Source organism: Thunnus thynnus, chromosome 11 (genome assembly GCF_963924715.1).
Source record: "Thunnus thynnus chromosome 11, fThuThy2.1, whole genome shotgun sequence".
Lineage (NCBI taxonomy): Eukaryota > Metazoa > Chordata > Actinopteri > Scombriformes > Scombridae > Thunnus > Thunnus thynnus.
In genome coordinates, this window is record NC_089527.1 from 25,935,960 (window position 1) to 25,963,028 (window position 27,069).

The 27,069-nt window shown below is 39.1% G+C and overlaps 2 protein-coding genes and 1 long non-coding RNA gene across 5 annotated transcripts; 2 read left to right on the forward strand and 1 right to left on the reverse strand.

The window, feature by feature from the left end:
* Nucleotides 1–511: 511 nt before the first annotated feature.
* slc35a5 (solute carrier family 35 member A5) lies at nt 512–7,693 on the reverse strand. Of its 3 annotated transcripts, none has more exons than XM_067604141.1 (10): nt 7,573–7,693; nt 6,526–6,685; nt 6,252–6,350; nt 6,027–6,160; nt 5,717–5,784; nt 5,051–5,239; nt 3,859–4,059; nt 3,631–3,758; nt 2,181–2,449; nt 512–1,547 (listed from the first exon to the last, which is right to left on the reverse strand). In XM_067604141.1, the coding sequence occupies exons 2-10, from the start codon at nt 6,650–6,652 to the stop codon at nt 1,479–1,481; spliced, it is 1,284 nt and encodes a 427-aa protein (XP_067460242.1). In that variant the 5' UTR covers nt 6,653–6,685; nt 7,573–7,693; the 3' UTR covers nt 512–1,478. The 3 variants fall into 3 exon arrangements, with proteins under 3 accessions (XP_067460242.1, XP_067460243.1, XP_067460245.1); XM_067604142.1 differs by having other exon boundaries at nt 6,526–6,682; nt 7,573–7,688; XM_067604144.1 differs by lacking the exons at nt 6,252–6,350; nt 6,526–6,685; nt 7,573–7,693 and having other exon boundaries at nt 6,023–6,156.
* Nucleotides 7,694–7,803: 110 nt separating this feature from the next.
* LOC137193000 (uncharacterized) lies at nt 7,804–9,341 on the forward strand. The gene is made up of 2 exons (XR_010930660.1): nt 7,804–8,352; nt 8,834–9,341. It is a non-coding gene; the product is annotated as an uncharacterized lncRNA (long non-coding RNA).
* Nucleotides 9,342–10,408: 1,067 nt separating this feature from the next.
* f5 (coagulation factor V) lies at nt 10,409–26,835 on the forward strand. Its single transcript, XM_067604145.1, has 25 exons — nt 10,409–10,673; nt 11,149–11,231; nt 12,886–13,008; nt 13,602–13,814; nt 13,955–14,116; nt 15,485–15,706; nt 15,820–15,985; nt 16,184–16,364; nt 17,117–17,213; nt 17,336–17,541; nt 18,086–18,233; nt 18,387–18,599; nt 18,778–20,671; nt 20,810–20,978; nt 22,731–22,967; nt 23,362–23,578; nt 23,844–24,023; nt 24,151–24,267; nt 24,384–24,455; nt 24,618–24,703; nt 24,807–24,962; nt 25,075–25,219; nt 25,323–25,474; nt 25,666–25,848; nt 25,954–26,835. Exons 1-25 carry the CDS (start codon nt 10,513–10,515, stop codon nt 26,098–26,100), a joined length of 5,730 nt encoding a protein of 1,909 aa, XP_067460246.1. The 5' UTR covers nt 10,409–10,512; the 3' UTR covers nt 26,101–26,835.
* The last annotated feature ends 234 nt before the right edge of the window (nt 26,836–27,069 follow it).

Here is a 27,069-nt window from a genome sequence, read left to right on the forward strand (position 1 = left end):
GTCGCCTCCTAGTGGCCTAACAAGATGATAACTGGAAATACTTTTCTCGACAGTATATTTAAGTGGCCATTTTATAATCAAGACCACTCTTTTGTGTATCACTAAAAATATGGGTTGTACTAGAGTACAAATAAAAAATAATTGGTTTTGGCTTTTAACCTCCTCAACCTCATCCACCCGTCAGCAGGTCCATTTTTATAAGCAAATGTGCAGCCAAGCATTGCTGAAATCCACTGAACTTAATTTGACTCCAGGATTTCCAAATACAGCTTAAGTGTGCATAAAATGATGCGAATGAAATCTAGAAATTTTCATTTGATATGATGATGATGAAGCTACCTTTGCATATTAATATTTTCCCAACATCATTACTGTGCCTTCCATCCCCATCCTTTGTCCCCACACATCCGTAGTCCATTTATTCCCTCACATTTCCACCTCATCTCCTACTGCTATTGTTTCATGTGATCTTTAAAAATCATTTAAATAACTAACTTTCATGTGAACAAAATTAAGCCAGTTTACTTGCAGTTTATTTCAGAGCAACTTTAGCATTCATACATGTTAAAATTTTATGGCACAAAAGACAATCTTTTTTATAGAACGAAGAAGACAAATACTGTAAATTTCATTGTATTTCACAGTTGTAATGCCATTATGACAAAAAATATACGGTATATATATATTCAAGGCCAAGTAAGAGAATCAAGAGCCAGTTTGTTGTGCTTTCAGACTGACATTAAAGTGGTCTTTTATGTCAATGCTTATGATTCTGGTTCAGGTGTAAGAAAAAAAACTCTTGTGCACTATATCGAAGCAAACAGTTGTGTGTGTAAACTTCTGGTAACGTAGAGTTCCATGGTAATTTATGAAGGTATAGTTGGTGGATTTGTCCTGTACTGTGTTGCTTAAGTTGTCCAAATTGTTTAAATATGGTCTCAAAGATGATCACAGAGTTGAATCAACATTTCTTTTACACAGTACCAACAACAATTAAAATACTGTATTGCCTGATACAACCGTAAAATTGGCTGAAATGTGGCTGCTGGTCATTAATCTTATCCAATTACCTTCCAACAGTCAAATAGCTGCACATGTAACAAAAATCATTAGAGGAAATAAACAATCCCTAACAGAAGCCCTTAATGATCCCAAACGGCAAATACCGTGACACAATAATTTCCCTGCACATGACAGAACTCGTACACAGACAGGCACATTTCAAAATATACACAAAAGCCTTAGTTGTTTTTTTCAGTCATGAGGAAAGTGCAAACATATGTCTGACAGAGCTCATCACACATCCCGTCAACATTATCAGTCACTGTTTTCTTACTGACGGTCATTCAAATAAATGCTTTAACAGAACGTGTGTGTGTAGACAGTCCTGCATCCAGGAGCACAAGTCTAGTGAGCAGCTTAATATGAAACGGCAGTGCAGAAGAAAATCTGTCTTGTAGCAGAACCGTAAGTCATCACTACAAAGACTCTTCCTCGGAATCACTGTCTGTGTTGGGCTTTGTCAGGAGCTCCAGCTCCTCCCCATCCTGCAACACAAAACACATGAAGAGCAAATCAGAATGAAATGTAGAAGTGGTGGAATCCAGTAGACAAAGCAGACACTGAGGTGCTTCTCACAATAATATTTAGTATTATCACCAACATCAACTTTCTAAATTGTTTTCAGACAGTGAAGAGGACAATGTAATGGGGAAATACCTTGCATATTAGAGCAGCAGCTGCTTAACAGTGACATGTTTTTGTTAGTGCTCTACCAAAGACACAAAGATCTGAAATCTGGTATTGTTGTATGCCACAAAGTCCTGCTAACTCCACAATAGTGTCTTCATAAATCCCCCATAGACATCCATTCAGTCTAATAGCTTCCTCTTTCAAAATCCAATAGACTACATTGACCAAATGAAATTACATGAGGTAAGTCCGCAGCGTGCGCCTGAATGCTGTTTTCATAGCAGGGAATCAGGTTTCTGTCTCCATTGAAGAAATTACATTACAGAGAAATGAGAGCCAAGTTTCCTACAGAGAACTTGGTATGTGTGTGGGAGGACAGGAAGGGGCTTTACATGGGGTTAGCCGAGTGACGCAGTGTTGGAAAAGGAGTGTGTGGGCTTGTGTTTGCGACTAGTGAAGATTTGTGGTTTTTGTGGTTTGCTCCCTACCCCTCTGGACCTCTCGAACACCTCTCCGTTGATGACCCGCAGTTTTTCCTGCTGAAGGCTGTATTCCAGGTCCTTGGGCCGGCTGGCGTTGTAGATAAAGATGGCCAGCAGGACCATGGGAGCCTGGAGGAAGAAGTCCAGCGACGGGTGGAAGTCGAAGAGGAAAAGGGAGAGGGCGGTAACCAAAACAGTGGTGATCTGGCCCGTCAGCACATGGAACATGTTATCTCTGAATTTCAAGATGAAGGCCACAGATAAACCGAGAGAAGCTATGGAGAGAGATAGAAGAAAGAGTGTGAGTTCTTCAAATGCACGCTGCAGATATTATTATGAAGAAAAAGATGGTTGTTTCCTCACCATATAAACAAAACACATACTGTAAGCACATTTTAATACAGATCCTTTCAATTAGTTTTTACAAGAACTTTGGCCAAGATATAAACTAAGCAGGACTTTTTACAGTTGGAAAATAAACTTATCACTAAGGAAGCCAAAGTACATGATGCTGAAACTCTTTCTGAATTACCATTTTTAATTTTAAAAAGTCTCTGTACACTTGAATATACGACAGGTGCAGCGGAGGAAAGCACAACTCGCATAAAAATGAGAAAGACTCCCACACACTGCCTCGCTTACTGCTGGAATATTGCATGCCAATTCATTAAATCTCACAAATCTTCTTCAGTACTTATCCCCTTAATTTACATGTTGTCATTTTCTATTTGTAATCTTTGAATTGTCTGGGGCAACATGGATGTTGCTATAATATTTTATGTGGGATAATATTATAAGATTTATGATTGATTGGAATTTCTGCCTTTGTGTTTTTCTATTCATTTAATTTTCTATTTTTCTAGTCTTGCTACAGTAAGTGTCCCTCACTTACTAGCCTGGATGGTAATGTTTGCCATGCTTGGCTCATCAATTTGATTTATTTCTGTGGTCATATGATTGCATGATCAAGGCAGCTTCTACGTGTATATATGAAAGTGATTCTTACACATATACCTGATGAGGGTCGGACACACCAAAGAGTTGTAAGCTAATAAATATTCCAGCAGTAAGCAAAACAGTGTGCAGGAGTTTTCCTCACTTTTATTATTAGTTTTGTCATGTTTGAGGTGATTTTTTTGTTTGGCTGACATACGTACATGCTGATATCATTATATATATCTATATATCTACTAGCCTATATATCATTGTTATATCATAGGGAAAAATCTTGTGCAGGAAGTTGGGGTGAAAAGACATCAAAACTAAAACTTCCAACAGTCCACGTTGGTTTTTTGTAACTATGTAGGTGATCATTCCATACCCAAAACCTTGATCATGATCCTTCCCTAACCTTCACTGAGTGGTTTCAGATGCTCAGGCTGAACCACAAGGGGATCAGGTAAGAAAACACTCAAGTCAGTTCTTTTAGAAAACATTAGGAACTGCTATTACTCACCAGTGGCCAGCACCAGTCCCAGGGAGTAGATGTTATGTCCGTGGAGGAGGCCACAGTGGATGGTGAGGCCTCGTGCCTCGCTTCCAAGTCCAAGGGTCAGACTATTAAATATCACACCAAAGGCATACCTACAACACCATGCAGCAAAGGAACCCAGATTAGAAGGGGAGACTCAAATTCATGCCTCGTCTGCCTTATTATTGATGTGATGAGCGAGCAGCTTCTCACAATTTACTGTTCTGGATGAAGATGCTCTCAGTGAGTTGGTCTCCTTCTTTGAGGATCTTCTCATTGTAGATGTTTGCCATGGCGGATATGAAACACTGGAGGAGGAGCAGGATGTGACCCACACCCAGAGATTTAAGCTTCTCTACTACCCTGTTCCTCCAGGCCTGACCGGGCAGGGACGACACCCATGATTCACTGGCACTGAGGAGGGAACAAACATACAGTATGAACAAAAGTAAATAGAACATGTCTGATAATAAATGAACAACTGTTTTCGAAAGGCTATACTTTATGTAATGTGTGGCCCTTATCCTTATCACCTCAAGTAAGGATTGCAACTTCAGCAGAATGTCGATGCTTGGTCAGATGCATGTTGACATCCAACCAACAGTCCAAAATCCAAAGATATTCAATTTGCTATCAAATGTGACAAAGAAAAGCAGAAACTCTTCACATTTAAAAAGCTGGAATCAGTATATTCATGGCTTTTTGTTTTAAAAGTGATTTGAACAGTTAATCAATTATCAAAATATTTGCAGATTCATTTTCTACTCATCAGTTAATCAACTGGAGCTGCAACGATTAGTCGATTAAACGATTAGTCGATCAACAGAAAATTAATCAGCAACTATTTTGATAATCGATTATTCATTTAGGTAGTTTTTAAAGCAAACGTATTACTTTGCAAATTTGCTGCTCTTCATGTCTTACATCAAAGTAAATTGAACATCTTTGGGATTTGGACTGTTGGTCAGACAAAACAACACATTTGATGAGGTCACCTTTGGCTTTAGGAAATTGTGATGGGCAGTTTTCACAATTTTTTGATGTTTTACAGACCAATCGATTCATCTTTCAATTGATCAATAGTGAAAATAATCGTTAGCTGCAGTTCAATAATCAACTAAGCCTTTCACGTCTAAAACAATGTCCTCCTCTGCTACACAATCCTGAAGCTGACACATATAATTAAGCTGCATTTGTTTCCAAAGCAGAACCAGAAAACAGGCTGTGAAACGCACAAGACTCACTGCAGCCTGGAGAGTCACTGAATTCTGAGTATTAATTAACAACTGTATTAAACCCTGATATATAGACTGTAGATACTTCCTCCTGTGTGGTTAAGGAATCTTCACCAATTTCTCTTAATTCATCACCTATTAAAGTGTTCCTGCATTCATCATCATGTTACCTGCTGTTCCTCATCTGCTCCAGGAGCTGTGTGTAGAGTAGGCAGGAGTTGGAGGGGGTGGAGAGGGGGTTAGAGTGGAGACCTGGCACAGCTATGGAGTTTTGGCTGCCCCCTGATCCTGTCGTCAAGGAAACGATGGACAGGAAGAGGATGACTAACGCTGCCCACTGAACCCAAGACAAGCGCCTCCTGAAGGATGAGGGAAGAAACACAAATCAAAATTTTATCTGTGGTTGAAATGATAAATCTCAGGGTTTCCAAAGGCACCAATACGCTGAATTCCATGTTTTATGTGTATTAAATGATGCAGAATGTCATATTTGAACTGGAAATGGTGCACCGATAATAAGTATTTTACTCAACATTAGTGTGATTTAGCTGTAGTGAAGCACCTAAATAAGTGCATACAATGTCCTACAGTGTAGACAATTTTAACTTTGAAGCTACTGAAGGGAAAAATGTTGCTAAAATGTCAAACTTGTGATCTAATCAGTAAACAAAAAGCAAATGGTGATGGAAAAGCGACAGCATAGACACAGGAAATAAGATAAATGGTATCAACAGATGCACAGCCATCACCTCTCATCTACAATCAGGGTCATGAAAACATACACGCTATCCTTTTGAAGAACAGAACATTACAGAGTTGTTGATTGAGTCGCTTACTTCAGAACAATTCTGAAGAGTACAGCCGTGGTCAGGATGACAAAGTTGGAGAAGAGCACTGCCATGGCCTGGGGACAAGAGAGAAGACAGAGGGCTTAGAGATCAAACAGCAGAGTGATAGCAGAACATAATGACTGCATCAAACACACAGTCTTTGTGCAGTACACTTTGTAAAAGCTGGTAAAATGACATTGATGGGGGTTGAATAATTAGAAATCATGCACCAAATGTTCCACCAGACATGCCAAGTTAACACACAACATATATTCCTCTGATAGTGGTCATACGACATAAGTAAGTCTTAACTAACAGGCTGCAGGTAGGTCATCACATAGAAGATGATGAGGTTGTCGACAAAGTAGAGGAAAGCAGGGACAGCCCACTTCAGGGAACTGAGCAGGGAGGAGGTGGAGGAACAGCCCAGGTCTCTGCATGATCGTCCCTCTGAAGAAACAAACAGAAAGAGCGAATAAACATACATAACCATCACACAAGCAAACACAATGAGACAGCCAGCTGTGACTTTAGTGTTTACCTCGGACTATGACCCTGACTGACATAACCAGACAGAAGAGCAGTTTGAGCGCCTCAGCAAGTAGGTTGACAGATGCAGGGAGGAAGTCATACTTGTTCTCTGCAAATTGGCAGCAAACAAAGAGACACAGTCAACAAGATGATTGGTTCAGTGGAACACATTAAAACCACATAACATGATTTTAAAATGTGCAATGCTTGAAGAGGAGTTTGTCAAATCTTGTTATCTGTCTGTTGAAAACATAAAAAGTAGTATCTGTTGCATTGTTATTCACCAGCATTGGCAGAGAATTTGAGCAGCAGGATACGACTGGTCCCCAAAGTTACAAAGCCCAGGCCCAGGGCCAGAGTGTAGGCCGATGAGCGGGAGCACAGCCTAGGGCAGGAATGGCAGCACACCATGGCTGCGACTGGAAGTGGATGCGGTCAAACCTGCTGGAACAAATTACAAACACAGAAACACACACACACAGCCTGTTGGAACAATAGTGGTGGTATTGGGCTGGTGCTCAGTATCCAAGGTAACCCGAGTTTTGTTTTCAGTGATAGCAAGTGAAACAGTGAGATCAATTCCTGTCTACTTTACGATACTGAGATTCCCCTCAAAATCTGCAATCAATCTTGTGAACAAGCAACTGTAAGTAAAGAAAATATACTGTAAAATGAGGCAAATATGGGGCTTTGAAAACAACAGTGCATGTTCACGTGGCTACAAAATAACTTGGATTACGCTGTATGAGCAGAAATGTGATGGACATTTTATAACTAAATTATCATTGCTGACTGAACTCGTCCTCTTTTTCCACTGATAAAAGCTCATCAGGATCAGTCAATATCTTAAAATAGTCCTAGTCATGAGGTTTGTTACTCCCTTAAGATCTGATCATGGTATATTAACAGGTCATTCATGAAGCCTTGTTTATTCGGCCTCATACTTGGAAACCCCATTGCTATCATCACACACACAGATGTAAACATTGAAAACATTTAAAGCTTCCAAAGACTGACAGTTCTTCTCTTTCCATAGAGAAAAGCCACGAATTACTTCAGCTCTTCACAACATCTCACAACCTACTCAGACTGTTGTTCTGTCCTGAACTAGTATGATATACAAAATGTGAATTAACGTTAATGAATCAAACGAGCACCAAAGTCCATTAGCTCCGAGCTAGCATCACCTGCATGACCACAAACGTCATGTTTCTGCGGATAAACACCCCGAATAAAAGCAACACATGTTCTTTTAAATATTCGGACATATATTTCTAAAGGCGTGGCCAGAAAAAAAGATTTGAAAAGTGATTAATATTAATGACACTTACTTGTTATTCTCCTATGCTCCAAAACATAAGTGAACCATCGTATTGACTCAACCAACCCTTCCTGGTTATCTGCGCATGCGTACTGACACAGGTGCCGTTTTTACGTCATCTTGTACGCACTGTCTGCTGGTCCGTCCTGACTCTGTTCCTGTACGTTGTCCTGACATGTCATGAAGCTGCAGACTGTATGTGAAAAAACACTTTCGTTTCTAATTTCAGCAACAGAAGGAGGAAATGGCGCTAACAACAGAGGGGTTTTTTCTTTTAACTTTGGCTGATAGATTAACTGTGTTTAGTGACATAGTGTTTTAGTGGTGAATTGGTCAAATCTGTGGTGCCTCTGAAGTGCAAAACGCAACAACATTGGATAAAATCTTATTTACAGCACTTTGGTCAACTGTGGTTGTTTTTAAATGTGCTTTATAAATAAATTTGATTTGATTTGATTTGAAAACATATGAACTAAACACCAAACACAACATTAAAGAGAAAAATTAATGATATTTCATAAAACATAGCACTTAAAGCTGCACTAATCAAAAATTTCAATATAGGCTCTTAAATGAAATGTGAAAGGTTTCACTCATCGTGACAAACTCACATAGAATCATCACCCATCTCCTCAGTTCCCCAGTTCAGACAGTTTTTTTGTTTGTTTGTTTGTTTGTTTGTTTTCAGGTAATTTTTTGGCTTTAAAGCCCAGAACTTTACTTTTCTGGTTCTCTGTCTTCGCTCTTATCAGCTTCATTTTCAGCTGCAGCTGGTTTTCAGTGGAAAAAAGTAAGTGGAGTCCTAAACATAGCTTAAAGGAGAGTGAATGTTATGACAAGTTACATTCGTCATTTGGGCAGAAACAAGACTCAAAATGATCTCATTTGTTCCATGTCTGCTCAATGTGTGAATAGGCAGCTGTTTGCTATCACATTCATGTTTACAGATTTCTCCACTGCCTTCAAGTGGCCAACGAATCAGTTAATGTAACTTTATAAATACAGATTTTTTAGGTAGGTGGATAACACAGTTGTGTTTCCTGAAATGTCATGGTATTCTCTGTTTATGTGTTTATGTTTTATGAAATGTTGGTATGTTTTTATGTTTGTTTCACATCTCTGGACTGCCATACTAATACAGGTATGTGGGCATACGAGTGAAAATCAGAAGTTTAATATCAGAGAAATTACAGTATTTTTGTTCTTGTTTTTAAAATAATAATGAATTATTATGTCTGTTACTCCTGAATATGTCACAATCTGCTCCTTAGTCCATCTCTGCGGCCACACTCTCTTCCCCAGCGCTCTGTTTTACTTCGCCCTGGTCATGGGCTTTCCCCCAACTCCCCGGACCTGCCATTCTCAAGCTGTCCACCAGATGCCCTCGGACTATCCCTCTTTTCCCAAATCTGCACACTTGTTTCCACTCAGTAACTGTCTGCATCTGCTGCCCATTCCTTCATCAGCTCCTCAGTTATACTGGTCTCAGACATAGACTGTATATAAAGATTATTTATATACAATCTATGGTCTCAGACATTCATTCCCTGTCAGTTTGTTGAAGCTGTTTCATAGGACACTTGCATTCTAGCCATCCTGATCCTGTCTGTTCTTGATCCTGTGCTTTACCTGTTCCTGCCATTACTGTAGTTTCAACCTTTTTGCCTGTTTGTTATCAGCCTGCCTGCCTAGCCCCTTTGTACTGGTTAACCTGTTTTGGACTGCTTCATGTAAGCCTGTGTTGTTTTGAGTTTTTCATTAAATGATCTTCTCATTTCACCTGCCTGTCTCAACAGTCTGCACTTGGGTTCACCTGCTCCATCCCACACGTAACAGAATAAGCATGAAATGCAAGGCAGAATGGGTCAAGTCAGTTTATCTATGGATTGCTGTTGCTTTTGTTCTCTCTGCTACTTTCTCCTTCTTCTCCACTAAACTGTAATTCAGAGAGAAACACATTGATTTGACAGCCGTAGTTATTAGTTACATTGATACCATGCTACAAACTACCCTGTATTATGTGAAAGTAGTTAAAATCGGCTTCACATACACAACAGCTACAACATTGAAAAAGCATGTTAATCCATCAATCAAAAAATACATTTATATAATACAAATAAAGGGCTGAGGAAATTATATATACAAACTGGTGCAGTGCTTTAAAAACAAAATACATTTTGGTATTTCAGTGGTAACAGGGAAGATGTCTACCAGTCAGGAGTCCTTCTGCTGCATGTTGGGTAAGCTGCAGGTGAGATAGGTCTGACAGCTGACTCCTACATAAAGGGAACTGCAATAACAGAGACGAGAAGTGATAAACTATGTACTATGGACTCCAAATTCTTGAAGGAAAGGTATGCTTAAATGTTGCAATTGTTGCAAGGTTAAAAGTGGTTGTTTTGGGCAAGTGCTGTCATTATAATTATCATCATGAAAAAGATCTATCTCCATACAGTTTAACTTGCACCAGTTTGATAGGTGCTCACGAATGACATTCACGTAGATAACCTAAATGTTTACATCACATTTAAAAATTTGTATATTCCACAAGTATGAATAAACCAAGTTTAGGATGGGTGTTGCCTCCTCCTATTTCACAAACAGTAATGTTTTTCTCTTTAATTATGACATGTTTTATGAGATAATTATTCTGGGACATTTTGAGGTTAAAAAAAAAAGTCATCCCCACTATGCTTTTTCAGACATGATGGGAATAAGCACACCCCTAGGGGTGACTCACAGCAAAACACATGACGCTTCAATTACAAAGGGGAAAAAAATATGCCAAAACACAGTTCATTGCCCTGGGACATAATGTTTAAACGCGTGTGTGTGCGTGTGTGTGTGTGTGTGTCAGCGACAGATAAAGTACAGAGCAGACTTCTGTGTCAGATCACAGCTTCTTGCCTTGTAGAATAGACCGGTTTCACCTGGTGGATCAAACCCAGATATGGGGCTTTGCGTCTGGGCTGGAGCTCAGAGTCTCCTGCTCATCCTGGTTCTTCTGACTGCCCGCCATGTCAAAGCAGATGAGCCTCAACCGAGGGAGAGACACTATTACATCGCTGCTGTCGAGATAGACTGGAACTACTCTGGCAATGACATACAAAGGTAGGATACTGGTTGGAGTATTTATGATATTAAAGGACAAGAATTAGATAGTGTTAAATAATATCTTTCAACTCATTATTGGTTTATTAGTTATTTTTTGGCAGTTCTGGAATAATTGACAATTTTACTGTTTTGTGTCACATTTTTCTCTCTTTATTTTTGTTACATTTTGTCATGTAAAATTCTTGTCTAACATTCTGATATTGAAGTTGTTTGTACCTTGTAAAAACAGTCCAGTCTGTTCTGGCTTTATTTCTCTGGCAGCCTGTTCGTCATCCTATGATAATATCAATATTGCCATGACACACACACACACTCAGACACACACTGGATACTCACAGTAGTTGCGTCATATGAGAAAACTTGTGTCTTCATATCTTTAAGTCCATATCTTTTTGATATGAAGTTCTGTCTGTAGGGCATGGTGTCTTCATGTGCGCTGATTCATGTTTTGTGTTTTTCCGCCATCCCTCAGGCCTGGTCCCACCTATAAGAAAGTGGTCTTTCGGGAATATGAGAAAGGCTTCAGACAGGCTAAGACTCATCCCTCCTGGTTAGGTAAATGTTGCATACAGTTTACATCAACACACAGTCTGTCTGGCTCTGATTAAGAAACACATTTGCTAAATCCAGTTCAGTATCCACCCAGATAGAAACCTACCTTTTGGAAGGAATTGAACTGTTGTTTCTGAGTAGGTTTCCTTAAAGGGATTATGTAATTTGGTGCTAATAACAGGAAAAATGTAGGTGTGTTCAACTGATACACATAGGAAGTGCTTGCTGAATTATAAATAAATAAAACTGATTAAGTAACTACACAGAATATACAGACATATAAATTAAAGGAAAAACTTGAATAAAAGAGGAGAAAAATAATCAATAAAAATGCTTTCAATCAGGACAGCAGCACTCTCCAACATCATCAAAACACCAGATGAGGGAATATCTTTTGGATGAGTGGTGTTATGCTACGGAATATTGAAGCAAGGAGAGAATGTGCATTTAAAGCTTTTATTTAGATTATATGTTGGTTATAACGGTTACCTGTTTTGACCTCACAGGACTTTCATCAGGAAACGGATGCACTTAACCGCTGCATTCTTTTTGTATTTACTTTAGGTAGATACCTAAAGTAAATAAAACTTGAAAAACTCTCTCACATGTTATAACTACAGTTTTGCTCCCTGTTCAAATTCAAATAAGATTTATTGGCACGTCAGATCAGTATCCTATATTGCCAAAGAAGTACAGAAAATTATTATCATTGAGAGATGATTAGCAATGCAAATATCAACAATCATATCAAATACAATATAATAAAAGGCACTGAATATCAACATCATGGTGTCAGGTACTCTGCCACCATGTACTCTCTGTTTACGGTTAAATAGAATTCTAATTTACTTTGTGATTTTGTGGTTTTATTCCAATATTTTACATAATTTTCTTTTTGTTTTGAGATGATTTGATTGGTCCAGATTATTTAATGTCTATCCTGAAACCATGGTGTGTGTGTGGGCAGAGCTTCAGGACCAGCTGGCAGAGGGGACTCTTACCTTTGTCCAACTTTTGGCACTGAAGGGCTTTGTACTGTTAGGATTGGGGGTTGCTAGATTGGAGATGTTTATAAAATTTGATGGCTTGCTTTTGAATTTTAATTATTAAAGGGTATTGGCCAAGTTCTGCCCTGCATGTATTATCGGCTGTCTGTCTGTGAACTCTACAATTCTGCATGCAGGGCTTCCAGCGGATGTTTTTCCCATTTTGGAGGGTCTTGACTGGTTAATGGACCCCATACTTCACCACCATATAATGTTATTTGGTCTATTACTTTTGAGTCAGGTCGTAATAGGAATGTCAGTCAAATTTTTTCTTTCAATGGCGTAAAACTGTTTCATTCTTACAAACTCTAATAAATCGGCAGGTACTTCTGTACTATACTGTCTACCTCTGTTACATATTAATTTCTTTCTAGGAAGGTATTAGGAAATAAATTACAACACCAGAAAGGCTAAATGTCATGTTTACTGCATTGGTGTACATTACACTATACTGTATGTGCTAATGGTGAAATTATATATCCTGGTCAATGACAGTCAGTGAATCAACTAAAATAACACAGAAAGACAGTTTATGTTACTTCTCCCATGATGATGATGTACCAACACACAACAGTGCTATATATTCCACACAAGCCTTTCTTTCTCTGCAGGTCTACTCGGACCCACGCTGAGGGCTGAGCAGGGGGAGACGATTGTCGTCACTTTCAGAAACATGGCAAACGGACCGTATAGCATCCACCCACATGGGATCGCTTACGGGAAACAGTCAGAGGGTGGGTTCCTGTTAATCCAGCTGCAGATGAATCTGACAGCTGTTGCAAACCTGAAGACACCAGTAACACTCTATAACACAGTCTGTCTGTTAGGGTCACAGCTGGCAGTCATGATGTTACTCATTCTAATAATTAAACAAGATTGGCCGACAAAACAAACAACTCTGTTTGTTTTTTTCTAAAATATTAACTAGGACAGGCAGATTATCAAACTAGACGGTACTAAAGTCCAACAGGAGGCATTGCTAAACCTTAGGAAATCACTGTCTGTGTTTCTCTATATATAAAGAAGTAACAAATTGAGGAAATTGAGATTAAGCACTCCTTAATTTGCACTAAATTCGTAAGTCAGAGTGCAGAGGAATTGGAAAATTAAAGAACAGCTTGCAGGAAACTCTTCATTACATCTTCATTATTTTGGGGACTTCAGAGGAATGTCATCACTCAGACCGCTACACAGCAACAATATTTAATTAATTTAACCAAATTGTTGCTTTAACCATTCTTTATTCATCCATAATGCAATTATGTACAGTATGTACTGTATGTGAGACAATTTTTTTCCTATTCAAAGTAATTTCCTTTTTTTTCAGGAGCCAACTACTTCGACAACACATCGCAGAAAGAGAAAGAGGATGATGTTGTGCAGCCTAACAGTGAACATGTTTACTACTGGGAGGTGACAGAAGATGTATCTCCACAGCCTGATGACCCGAATTGCCTCACCTACACCTATGTCTCCCACCAAAATGTGGTTGAGGACTACAACTCAGGCCTCATCGGTACTTTGCTCATCTGCAAGGATGGTAAGCGGTAAAATCTGCCTGTGTTTCCAGTTTTGCTTGTAACGTGTTGATGGGGAAAAGCACAAAATATCACTTGCTGCTGCTCTGAAATTAACTGGTCATTACTTTTGATTGCTCTCTCTGTCTCTCTCTCTTTGCAGGCACTCTGGATGAGTCAGGGAAGCAGGCTGACTTCCACCAGGAGTTAGTGTTCCTCTTTGGGGTTTTTGACGAGAAAGAGAGCAAATATACACCAAAGGACCATGACATAGAGAACCATGTAAAGTACACCATTAACGGATACACAAAGGGATCACTACCTGGTTAGTCAATCATTTTGTCACTCAATGTGAGTCAGACAATCAGCCAATCAGCCAGTCAGTTGATCAGATACCCTTGTTTGTTTTTGTTTTTTAAGCGACATGCAGATGTTTTGAAAAATAAGCTCTTACATTTACTCAAGTGTGTACAGAAGTATAATTTTTAGGTTCTTATACATTACTTAACTATTTCCATTTTCTGCAATTTTTACTCGGCTGTATTTCAGAGACAAATATTGTTGTTTATACTACATTAATATGACAGTTGTATTTAATAAGTGCTTTGCAGATAAAGAGTTTACATATAAATATATAAAACATGAGATGATAAAAATTTGATGGATTCCTACAGATTAAACTAACCAAAAGAGTAGAGTTGTTAAATTTCCTATAGCATTATCTGGACCTTATTTTATGGCAGTGGATCAATCAATTAATGTACTAATCATTTAAGCCCTAATTAAAACAGTATATTAGGGCATCTCAGACTTAGTTCTGGTTAATAGGTTAACCACTGTTCTATGTAAAGTTGCAAGTAACCATGGCAACAACGCTGATGCTTCACACTACCACTGGATAAACTGACTACAAACACATTTTAAACAAACACACAAAATGGACGATGACTGAGGTTCAGCCCAGTTTATTTTTGATTGGAAAATATATGGCTGAAATGAACAAATATTTTCAAATAATCTCTTGAATTTACTTTGATTAATCATTTAATCTGTAAATTGTCAGAAAATAGAGAAAAAAGCCCAACGTGACATTTTCAAATAGCTTGTTGTCAGATGGACAGTATAAATCCCAAAGATATTACATTTAAAATTATATAACCCAAAAAGCAGAAAAAACACACTTTTTTGACTTGCAGCCAGCAAATGTTTGGCATTTTCAAAAAAGCAAAATTCACAAATTACTTTTCTGTTGATTGAGTAACTTATCAACTAATTGTGTCAGTGCAAGGGAAGTGCACACTTATTGAAGTGTCCTGATGTGAGAAATAACAGCAATCTTTGCCTCCAACTTGTCCATTATGTTCTGGGTTTGAGGACACCTCATTATAGCTTAATGTTTCAACAATTTAACAGGGCCATTCTTCATAATAAGATCTTACTATTGATACTTTATATAATGACAGTACTTCCATACTTTTACTTTGGAACACAAGACTTCTACTAATGGAGCATTTTCCCGTTGTGGTATGCTACTTTCAATTATATAAATGATATGGTTACATCATCACTGTTATACACATATATGGTGAGTGGTACACTCCATGGTGTATACAGTACAGTCAGTTCTGCATACACAAAACAATGCAAATGTAAAATACTCAAGGTGCCCAACAGTGTGGTCTTTTCTTTACAGATGTCAGTGTGTGTGCTCATTCCTCTGTGAGCCTGCATCTGGTGGGTATGAGCTCAGAGCCTGAGGTGTTCTCAGTGCATATGAATGGGCAGGTGCTGCAGCAGATGGGGCATAAAATTTCATCAGTGGGTCTGATCAGTGGTTCCTCCACCACTGCCAGCATGGTAGCTCTCCACGCAGGCCGCTGGCTGTTGTCCTCACACATCACCAAGCACATAGAAGGTAAGTGTGTCTCTACTCATTGAGATTAATTATATCCACCATCCACCATACACAGATAGTTTTTACCAACATAGCTAAATTTACAAGAAAAAAATGTCTTTCCACCTTTTCAGCTGGCATGCATGGCTTCGTGGATGTGAAGAAGTGTGATGCCTTCACAGCACCCCGGCGAACGATGACGATTGCACAACGACGTGAAAGCAGGGTGTGGACATATTACATAGCTGCTCAGGAAATTCTTTGGGACTATGCACCCAACACGCATGAACACATAGACGAGTAAGCAAAATTTACAGAAACATTTTTAGCAGTGTTTAAAAAAAACAGTGCCACACAGCTTGAAGTGCAGTGTTGAGGCTGTGTGGTGCCAGTGTTTTAAATGGTCTTGTTTGTTTATGGGAGTTATATACCAATGTCTCAAAATGAATATGAATTGCATTAACGCTTTTAAATAAAACCTCTGATCTTTTTGTGTAGGGACTACAAGCTCCTTTACCTGAAACAGTCATCAAGACGCATAGGTGGGAAGTACAAGAAAGCAGTGTACAGACTGTACAAAAACGAGTCATTCACTGAATTGTCAGAGACTAAGCAGAGGAGACATGAGCTTGGTATCTTGGGTCCAGTGATCAGAGCGCAAATCAGAGATGTTATCAAGGTAAGACCATATTCACATCAAATCATATTATATAGCACCTTGTGAGCAAAATTGTTATTCAAAGTTCTTCACGTAACATAATCTATTGGTTATAGAAACACAAGAACAAAGAAAGCAGAATACAGTAAGAGAAAAAGCCAAAAAGCTTTGCTCTGTAAATGTTAAGCTAAAAGAGTTTGTCTTAAGGTTCGTTTTAAAACTGTGGATCGATTCTGCTGACCTACAGGACTACAGACTCTAAAAGCTGGTTCGTTGTAGGTATTGTTGCTAGCTAATGTATACTGGGTGAACATTGTTTCCCTTTTCATACATAGTTCCCCAATTTTAGAGCAATCCTGCGGGACAATGATCCTAAACATATGACAAAGTCAACCAGAGTTCTTTATGACCAAATAGTGAAATATTTTTGACTTGAAACGTCAGACACCAGATCTCAATCCAACTGAACACGTGTGTTCCTTGCTAAAGAACAAGACTGAAAGTTAAAAGTGTCTGACTTAATTTAAGTTTGTGCATTCATTATTACATTTTTGGATTTCTATTTATAAAAATGACTAGAGTTCCTACTGTGTTCATTTGCTGCAGATACAAACACAATTAAATTAAAGCTGTCAGCACTTTGTGTCAGTTTTACTTCAAATCAATGACTGTGATTGTGTCACTATAACACTTTCACACTGGACTGTAGGTTTTGTACAATCATTTAACATTGTTTAGACACTGTGTGCCCTCACCAACCTGCCCTTTCATAGGTTGTTTTTAAGAACATGGCCTCCAGGCCCTACAGCATCTATCCACATGGAATGACAATAGAAAAGTCAGAGGAGGGGGCCAGCTACCCAGCAGGAGGTACTGTGTCTCTCTTCACAAACAAATTGAACACTTTGAAGGTGGTGGACTGCCCACTCTGGTTTTATTATATAAAATAACTACAATAAAATAAATGAAGAATTTCTCAATGTGGTTGCCAGGCAATCAATCCCATAGTGTTAAACCAGGTGAGACATACACGTATGTGTGGAGAGTGGTTGAGGAGGATGAGCCTTTGGATGGGGATTCCCGATGTCTGACGCGAATGTATCACAGTGCAGTGGACACAGCGCGTGACATCGCCTCAGGACTGATTGGACCAATCCTCATCTGCAAGAGTCAGTCTCTCAATGTCAGGAATGTGCAGGTAAAAGATTCTACATCATTTTCTTTAGTTAATAAGACACATTTTCAGAATGAATAATGCAGAGTGAGTTGGTTACATACATTGTTAAATAGCTACTTGAGAGAATTTGGAGAAAAAGGAAAAAAAATGGTGAATTTAATGTTTGTAGCAAAATTGTTTTTTCCTTTCTTTTTGTGGCTTGAAGTTAATGTGAGGAACATTCTAAAATATATTTTGTTGCATCTTATAGATTAACATTTAGTGTTATAATAGATTTTTTTTTTGAATATGTGTTACTGAAAGATTTCTTGTATTTTTTTATGGTCGACCTGTAATGGTTGTGTAACACTATGTGAGATGACCAAAATGTTGAAACAATACAATGCAATAAAAGAAAATAAAAGTTAACCAACTACTGTAATGACATTTATTTTGTATTACATTTGTACAATTTGATACTTTCCTACTGTTTTTCTTAGTCTTAGTTAAATTTTAACAATCAAAAACATTGTAAATTTATGTTGTAGATTTAAAACTGAATGCAGATCTCTGTTCGTTTCTACAGCTGAAAGCAGACAAGGAGCAGCATGCCATGTTTGCTGTGTTCGATGAAAACAAGAGCTGGTACCTGGATGACAACATTCGGCAGTTTTGTGATCAATCCAAAATCAACAAGGCAGACCCTGACTTTTACAAGTACAATGTCATGCACAGTAAGTTGCACAAATTGAATTGAGGCTGATAAAAACACCTCTTCCTAAAATATATAATATCTTCAATCTATTATATGTTCATAATATTAATTAATTGCCTGCATGACTGCCTCTCAGATGAAATGACTACTATTCATGTAAATGTCCTAACAGCAATAAACGGTTATGCGTTTGAGAGTGGCCCGCGCCTGGGCTTCTGCAATGGTGAGGTTGCAACATGGCATGTGTCCAGCATTGGAGCACAGGACTACATCCAGACATCTACATTCTATGGCCACACATTTGAACTGAATGGGCGGACAGAAGACTTTCTCAGCCTCTACCCCATGACTGGAGAGACCATCACAATGTACATGGACAACATTGGTCAGTCAGGGCTGACAATACCTTTTTTATGTCATAATGTTTATTGTATATCCATATATTCAATTTGTAGGGTGACTATCAATAGGTAATACCAAAATCTCAAACTTTTGCAAATGAGAAAGTGATAGCTGCTTAGTTTCCAAGAGTCTTTTTGATTTTTGTGTGTCTCTTGAAACAGGTGTCTGGCTCCTGGCTTCCCTGAATTCCCACGAGACGACCAAAGGAATGCGCTTAAAGTTTCAGGATGTTGAGTGCTTTCGTGACTATGAATATGAGTACAGTGAACATGAAAGATCAAGCTCAGCAGTACACAAAGAATTCACTGTGTGGGATGCTCCAAGCTTGGATGATATCAAGAAGGAAGAGGAGAAGCCGGCACCCATGATAACAGCAGCGGTGGCGGATCATGACACGTATACGTATGCAGACGAATTAGGTCTCAGGACTCTGAAGAACCAGTCTAGCAGCTCAGGTGTGGAGCTGCTGGACCTGTCTTTCCTGGACTATGATTTTGTTGATGAGCTTGACGGAGATACGAATATCACCCTTAATTTCACCAAGAATACAACATCATTCTTTGACAATTCTTTTGTGTCTAAATTAGAGAACACAACCAATTATAGCCCTGATGTATTACTAAAGAATAACAATATAACTGTTGTTTCAAATCTTGATAATGTCAAAGCATCTGAGACAGAGAACACCACACTTCACAATGATAAGGCACCATTAATGGTTGGAAATGTATCCACAGAGACGACCAATCTTAATGTAACATTACCAGGAAATTTAACTTCCATCTTGGGTGGTGATAACCAGACTTCGGTGGGCACGAACTCAGTGGAAGAATTCGAGGAGAGACTCAACAGAGGAGATGTGTTCTCCTACTCTGTACCTCTATCACCCTCCAGCACTGACAATCTCAACAATACAACAGAGGAATATGTCGCTTCTCTGTCAAGCAGTACAAAAAAGGAAGATGTGAATGACACAGCAGCAAACCATCTTAACATGTCAGCAGATGGAAAAAAACAATCAATGAAGATTCCAATGGCTGAAGAGGTGAACATCAGCAGCTTAGACAGAAGCAATGTGACAGGTAACACAACCAGTGTCGATGACACACTGATCACCACAACAGAGGTGAACTATGGACATCAAATGAATTCCTCTGAAATTGTGAATTCCAGCCTTGAAAATGTGACACATATTTTGCATAAAACTGTGCACTCACAAAATGTCACAATGAATATATCCAAATCAAGTTCTGAGAGTTGGGAGAATGTCACTGCTCTTCTTGACAGCATATCCTCTGAAGAAAGTTTCTCCAATGAGACTATGGTTTCAGGTAACCTGTCGCTCTCCGGTCATCCAGTTAACGAAAGCAGCTCTGAGGAGCTAAGTGCCTCAGACAGCAGTGAAGAAGTGTTTATCTACCTTAAAGAAAACAATACAGAGGTGATTAAAACCACCTCCCTCAAAAAACAGGGCCACAACTGGACTTATGAGATAACTCACCAAAAGGTACCGATGGAGATCCCTGACCACATCTTAAAGTACTTAGGGAAGGAGGCCCCAGCGCCTGAAGGACCTAAGGTTAGGAAGGTGAACCAACGACACAGGCCCCAGAAGGGCCAAGGCATGAAAACAAGGAAGAGGAAGGAATACAAGCCTCAGGCCAGGAGTGGTTTACCATTCTCTCCTCGTGGATTAAATCCAGGCATAACCCCACGTGGGACACGACCCAATTCACCGCAACCTGTCACTGATGAGGAGGAGCTCATTAACATGCCCGTGGTCATCGGTGTGCCCCGGCCTGATTTCAGTGACTATGAGCTGTATGTTCCTGGCGCTGAGCCAGATCATCTAGATGTGGATGAGCAACATGTGAGAGCAAATGAATATGAGTATGTGAGCTACAAAGACCCCTACAGCAGTCATGAAGACATCAAGAATCTCAGTCTGGATGACACCACCAAATACTACTTGGACTTCCACTCAGGCCCCGATGTCAAGATTTACTTTATCTCTGCAGAGGAGGTTGAGTGGGACTACGCTGGCTACGGACAGAGGTAAGCTCAGAGATAGCAGTAAGATAAGCTTGTATGACATGACATGATGTAACTATTCAGAATAACTGGAAAATTGTCTAGCAAGCGCACATCCGAACATATGCAAAGCTGAAAGTAGGTCCTCTGCTGTCACCAAAGGAGGCAAGACAAGTCAGAACCAAACAGCAGAAAAACCAAGTTCACCAAGGCGGTTTTCCGAAGTTACATGGATAGTCACTTCAGAACACCTGATATCCGAGGTGAGATGGATGAGCATCTAGGCATCCTGGGGCCTGTCATCAAGGCAGAAGTTGGGCAAACCATCATGGTAAGACTGCCAGCACCTGTTAAAAGCCATAATCTGTCTTGCTCTTCTGGAATTTTACCTTTTCTGATCTGTGCTCATTTTTAGATGTTTTACATGAATTGTAGCATTTACATCTACAGTCTGATTGTTGCCTTATATAAACAACACATTACAGTAATAGTGTGAAAAGCATTATTGGTGAGCTTTAAAGGTGAAGGCTGATATTCACATGTCTCTATAGTAAATATAAGATTACAGCCAGCAATGAGTTAGCTTAGCTTAGTACAAAGGCTGGAAACAGGGGAAAACATCTAGCCTGGATCTGTCCAGAAGTAACAAAATCTGTCTACCAGCTCCTCTAAAGCTCACTAATTAACATTTTACATTTGGGTTGTTTAATCTGTACATAAATAAAAGTGAGCTAACCAGCTGGAAGTGATTCAAATCAAATCATAGACTGTAAAAAATAATGGATGTAGCCACCTTGACATCACCATTGGTTTGGACTATGGTGGACTGTTTTGAAGCCTCGAGTTTACATCATGGATGTATTATAAGAGCTAGATAATGGACCGAAAATGGCGCCCATTCAGTTCAATAAGAATTGCTTGGCTGGTGCATACACCAAAAAAAGTTTATAGCTTCCAGGTTTGCTTCCGCATTGTGTGGCCCACTGAATATGTGCAGTAGTGTTTCCCCCACTGGCCCCTCCCGCGAGTTCCCGCTTGGCCCATAGACTTTACATTGTGATGATGTCACAGATTTTAGATCTCTTTTCTCATCACCATAATAGAAAGAGTCATGATTGACCTTGTTTGCAGTTAGAAATGTCCTGTCAACAGTTTTACAGATGTCTCTTTTACAATGGTGGTCTATGGGGAAAATGGTTTTTGGGCCACAGGGGGATTTTTCACTGCAATACGAGAATGAGCCACTAGGAAAAATTGGCTGCAAGGCTGAGCAGTGTAGCTCTACCCAGCTCTTATCATGGATGTATGCTTATAATACATCCATGGTTTGCATTTTGACTGTTGCCATATTGGATTTTTGGAGCCAGAAGTGACCATATTTGGATGAGAGGGTGGAGCTGACCCTAACACTAACTGCTAATTGCTAGCTTGGTTAGCACAGTGCATTTACAGTCTATGGTTAACTGTGATAATGCTAGTTTTCACTGCAAAAAACATGTATAAAACCATTAAAACAAAATGTACTTACCCGAAAAACTTAACATCCGATTCCTTACAGGGTCTTTTAGTATAACCAAATGCTTTTTAGGCAAAATTTTCAAATCAAAATTTTACAATTAACTTTCATGAACCAAAAACACACTCTAATAGCCACGCTCTAACATCCATATCCTGCTTTATCATCTATTTTACTCTAAATGGGATAAATGCATAATTTACAAAATGAACATCACACTGTACTGAAGAAGACTTGAAACTAGCAATTGAGACTATAAACTCATTAGGAAACTGTTTACTGAGGTAAATAATCAAGTGAGAAGTAGTCATTTTCTCATGGACTTCCATATAATCAGACTTCTTTTTGGAGCCAGTGGTGTTGCCCACTGCTGGCCATTGGAGAGAATGCAGGTTTAAGTTACTTCTACATTGGCTTCATTTTTCAGAAACGGAACTACAAGCTTGCTTCAAATTTACTGTCTTCTCATCTAACTCTTGACAAGAAAACGAATAAGCATATTTCCTAAATTGTCAAACTATTCCTTTAAAGCCACATAACCACAGAAAATCTCTTTCTATCTTGTAGGTGGTGTTCAGGAACAATGCCAACCGTCCGTACTCCTTACATCCAAATGGGGTTTCCTATACCAAGCTGACAGAAGGTCTGTCCTATGAGGATGACTCCAAGCATTGGTACAAATATGACAATGAGATTCAACCTAATACCACCTTCACATATATCTGGAAGGTCCATTCAATGGTTGGGCCAATGCCAGATGAGTCTGACTGTCGGACCTGGGCCTACTATTCAGGTGTTAATCCCGTGAGTACTTTGTAAATGTGAAATTAGTTAAATTTAAGAAAATTATGAACTAAATATAATTTAGTATGACAGGTATTGTAGAAATGCTATTTATGAATGTAAATTAAAGCCGCTTGATGTAGACTTGAATTTCTGACTGTGGTGCCCCAACGTTTGAGCATCAAAAAGACACAGTGGGACACAGATGTATGGATTGAAAAAAAACACACAGACGGCACTCATTTTCTCCATGTTTCTTATGCCATAATAATAATAATTTGAAAGATGCTTTTACACATATAATCGATCAAATTCTGTTAAATCAATTAACATGAACTATTCAGTTGGAGTGAGCAACACAGGATGTATTCACATTTTTAAGAACTAATATTGAACCTAGAATCTACTGTCTTAGGAAAGGGATATCCACTCAGGCTTGATTGGTCCTTTACTGGTGTGTCGAGAGGGCACTTTGAACAAGGAGTTGCCCGACACGAGAGAGTTCACACTGCTTTTCATGACCTTTGATGAGTCGCAGAGCTGGTACTACGAGACGAACCGTGAGATGATCCAGAGGAAAAGCAGATGGAGAGTTTCGAACTCCAACTTAAAGGAGAACCTCAAGTTCCATTGTAATGCATCACACACGTTAATCTATTCTGGTTAAAGTGATCCTCCATCCAAAATCTTCTATTGAATATGATACGGAAGAATTATATAAAATGCTAATTTAAATAAATCCATTTTTGGTAATATCACATTGTTGCAAAGATGTTTCTGTAGAATTCAATCAGTTGTAATATCTTTTTCTCCATGAATTCAAGACTTATTCAGTTACAGAACAAAAAGTCACTTGAAATGCTGATAAAGATGTCTTTTTGTCTGATGTTTCCACAGCCATCAATGGCATTATACATAACCTAAAGGGCCTGAGGATGTACACTAAACAACTTGTGTCCTGGCACCTGATCAACATGGGTTCTCCCAGAGACTTTCAGAGTGTCCACTTCCATGGACAGACGTTCCTCCACAAGAAGTCCACCAGCTACAGACATGCCGTCTATCCACTGCTGCCTGGTAAGCAACATAATGTCTGTTAAATACGTCCAGAACAACATCTTGGAGATTTAGAGATACTAACTGTATCCAATGCCAACAACTTAATGGAGCAAGTATTTCTTACTGTACCAAATTGTTTTTGCAGGAAGCTTTGCTACTCTTGAGATGTATCCGTCCAAGCCTGGGCTGTGGCAGCTGGAGACAGAAGTTGGTTTCAACCAACAGAAGGGCATGCAGACCCTCTTCCTGGTTGTAGATGATGGTACAAACTAGTTGAAAAAACAGATTGCACCATTTAGAGAACGACTTTGTAACTATACTGACATGCTGTTATGTTGTGTTTTCATACTGAGACATTGCTTGTATGTGTTCTTCAAGAGTGCTACCGCCCACTGGGTCTACAATCAGGCAGTGTGAAAGACGACCAGATCACAGCAATCAACACTAGAGGTAGCCATACCTCCTCCTGTGTGCATCCATCTGTTTTGGCAACAGATACACTGTGGTCCTACTGCAATCACAATGACTTGTGAAATTATTGCATCATATTTGCAGTAAAGCTCTATAAACAAAGACGTCACCAGAATAATGACAGTTTTTCCATCTTTGAAGGATTCTGGGAGCCCCACCTTGCCAGATTGCACAGTCAAGGTAAATACAACGCATGGAGCACAGAGCAGAACGACAGTTGGATTCAGGTATGTGCTAGAGGTGTGATAAGTGTGTGTGTGTGTGTGTGTACATGTGCATTTCCTTTTTATGAGAATGCAATCTGCTACCTGTGGAATCCCCCCGGTACAGGTGGACTTTCAGCGGCCAGTTGTGATCAGTCAGGTGGCCACCCAGGGAGCCAAGCAGCTATTCTATTCCCAGTATGTGGTCAATTACCATATCTCCTACAGCAACGACCGCCGGAAATGGATCTTCTACAAGGGCAACAGCAGGCACCCCAGGAAGGTATGGGAAATTTGATCACTTAAAGAGACAATGCAAACAGCTACAATCTAATTTAGAGGCGTTCGCTCACCTCTTTATTTCTCTCTGTCTGCATCCCTTGCTGTTTCACCAGGTGTTTGATGGGAACCAGGAAGCCTATGAGACAAGGAGAAACACCTTCTTTCCTCCTGTGATTGCACGGTTTATTAGGCTCCACCCACTCAACTGGTACAGTGCGGCCACAGTCCGCATGGAGTTCTACGGCTGTGAGCTCGATGGTAAGACGTTACATGTGTGGATATGTACAAGACAGAATGTAAGTCAAAGAAAGCTGGAGACTGGAGTTCCTGTAAATGTTACATTTCTAATCTCCTGCCTCAGGTTGCTCAGTGCCTCTGGGGATGGAGGGCAGACTGATAGAAGACAAACGCATCACTGCCAGCTCCACAGCCACCAGCTGGTATTCGGGACCCTGGAAACCCTCCCTTGCACGCCTCAATAAACAAGGCACTATCAACGCATGGCAAGCTAAGGTACTTATACTGACTGATTGATATCACAGGTGAAAATTAATCCATTCAAATGTAAATAAGAAAAAATAAGAGTAAATAAATAAAATTTTAAGATAAATAACAATTTAAAATAAAGCACCCTAATTCCTTTAGTAGTTCATATAAATGCGTACAAACCGGTTATTTCTCTCACTCTGCTCTCTTTTCTGCAGTATAATGACATGAACCAGTGGCTTCAGGTGGAGTTGCCCCAAATAAAAAAGATCACAGGTATCGTAACACAGGGAGCCAAGTCTCTGGGGAGAGAGATGTATGTCATCTCCTACACTCTGGAGTACAGCAATGATGGGACACACTGGAACAAGTACACAGATGATGAGTGCATTGAATCCAAGGTAAGTATTTTCATGTACCAGTGACCTCTGAAGTGGAATTTCTTTGACAGTAGTTGAGAAGTGATTCTAAACTATTTCCTTCACTCTTTCTCTCATCAAATCTAGACATTCATTGGGAATACAGACAACAACGAGCATGTGAAGAACTACATCTACCCTCCCATTTTCTCTCGTTTCATCCGAATCATCCCTAAAAGCTGGATGGGCTCCATCACCATGAGAATAGAGCTACTAGGCTGTGACTTTGAGTGATACAAACACACATATAAACCAGGGCAGGTACACACACACATATACCAAAATGAAACCAACAGTGGTGGTATTGAATTAAAAGTAGCAATACCACAGCCTATAAATACTCCTTTACAAGTAATATTACTTAAGTAAATGCATAAAAGTATTAGTTTCAAAATTTACTTTAAGTATTAAAAGTAAAAGTACTCATTATGCAAAATATCCCCACTCAGTGTTATATTTATCATATATAATGTATTCAGATATACAGTGCCTGTAAAAAAGTATTCACCACTCACTGGGAATTTGTCATGTTTTGTTGTCTTTAACATGGAATCAAACAGGATTTAATGCAAATTTTTTGACACTGATCAACAGAAAAAAGACCCTTTAATGTCAAGGTGAAAACAGATCTCTACTAAGTGATCTACATTAATTACAAATATAAAAACATAATCTGTTTTTCATGTGAAATATTGCACTGAAAAGTAACAAGTATTAAATTAATGTAGTGGACTGGAAGTATCAAGTCATGTAAAATGGAAATACTGAAGTAAAGTAAAAGTACCTCAAAACTACTTAAGTACAGTACTTGAGTAAATGTACTTAGTTACATTCCACCAATGCAAATAAACACACATGCAAACTTAAAAACACATGTAATCTACACACAGACATATGTACATGTGATCAGGTACAGAGGATAATGCATTGAAATCACAGCCTTTATGTGCAGACAAAAAACAAAACAAAGACATACATATGTATGTAAGGCCATTTGTTAAAGTCATCATGCAGATGATTCCTGCCACTGGGATATTTGGATTTGCAACCAATATGAATGCAAAAAAAGTAATGTGGCCTTTTACAAATTTATACATTGTAAGGTGTTGTTATTATAAGCATAAATCCCTATAAACTGATGATGAAATGAGTTAATAAGTTCAGTAGGTATGAGTAATAGTCTTCATACATTAGGTGTATGTG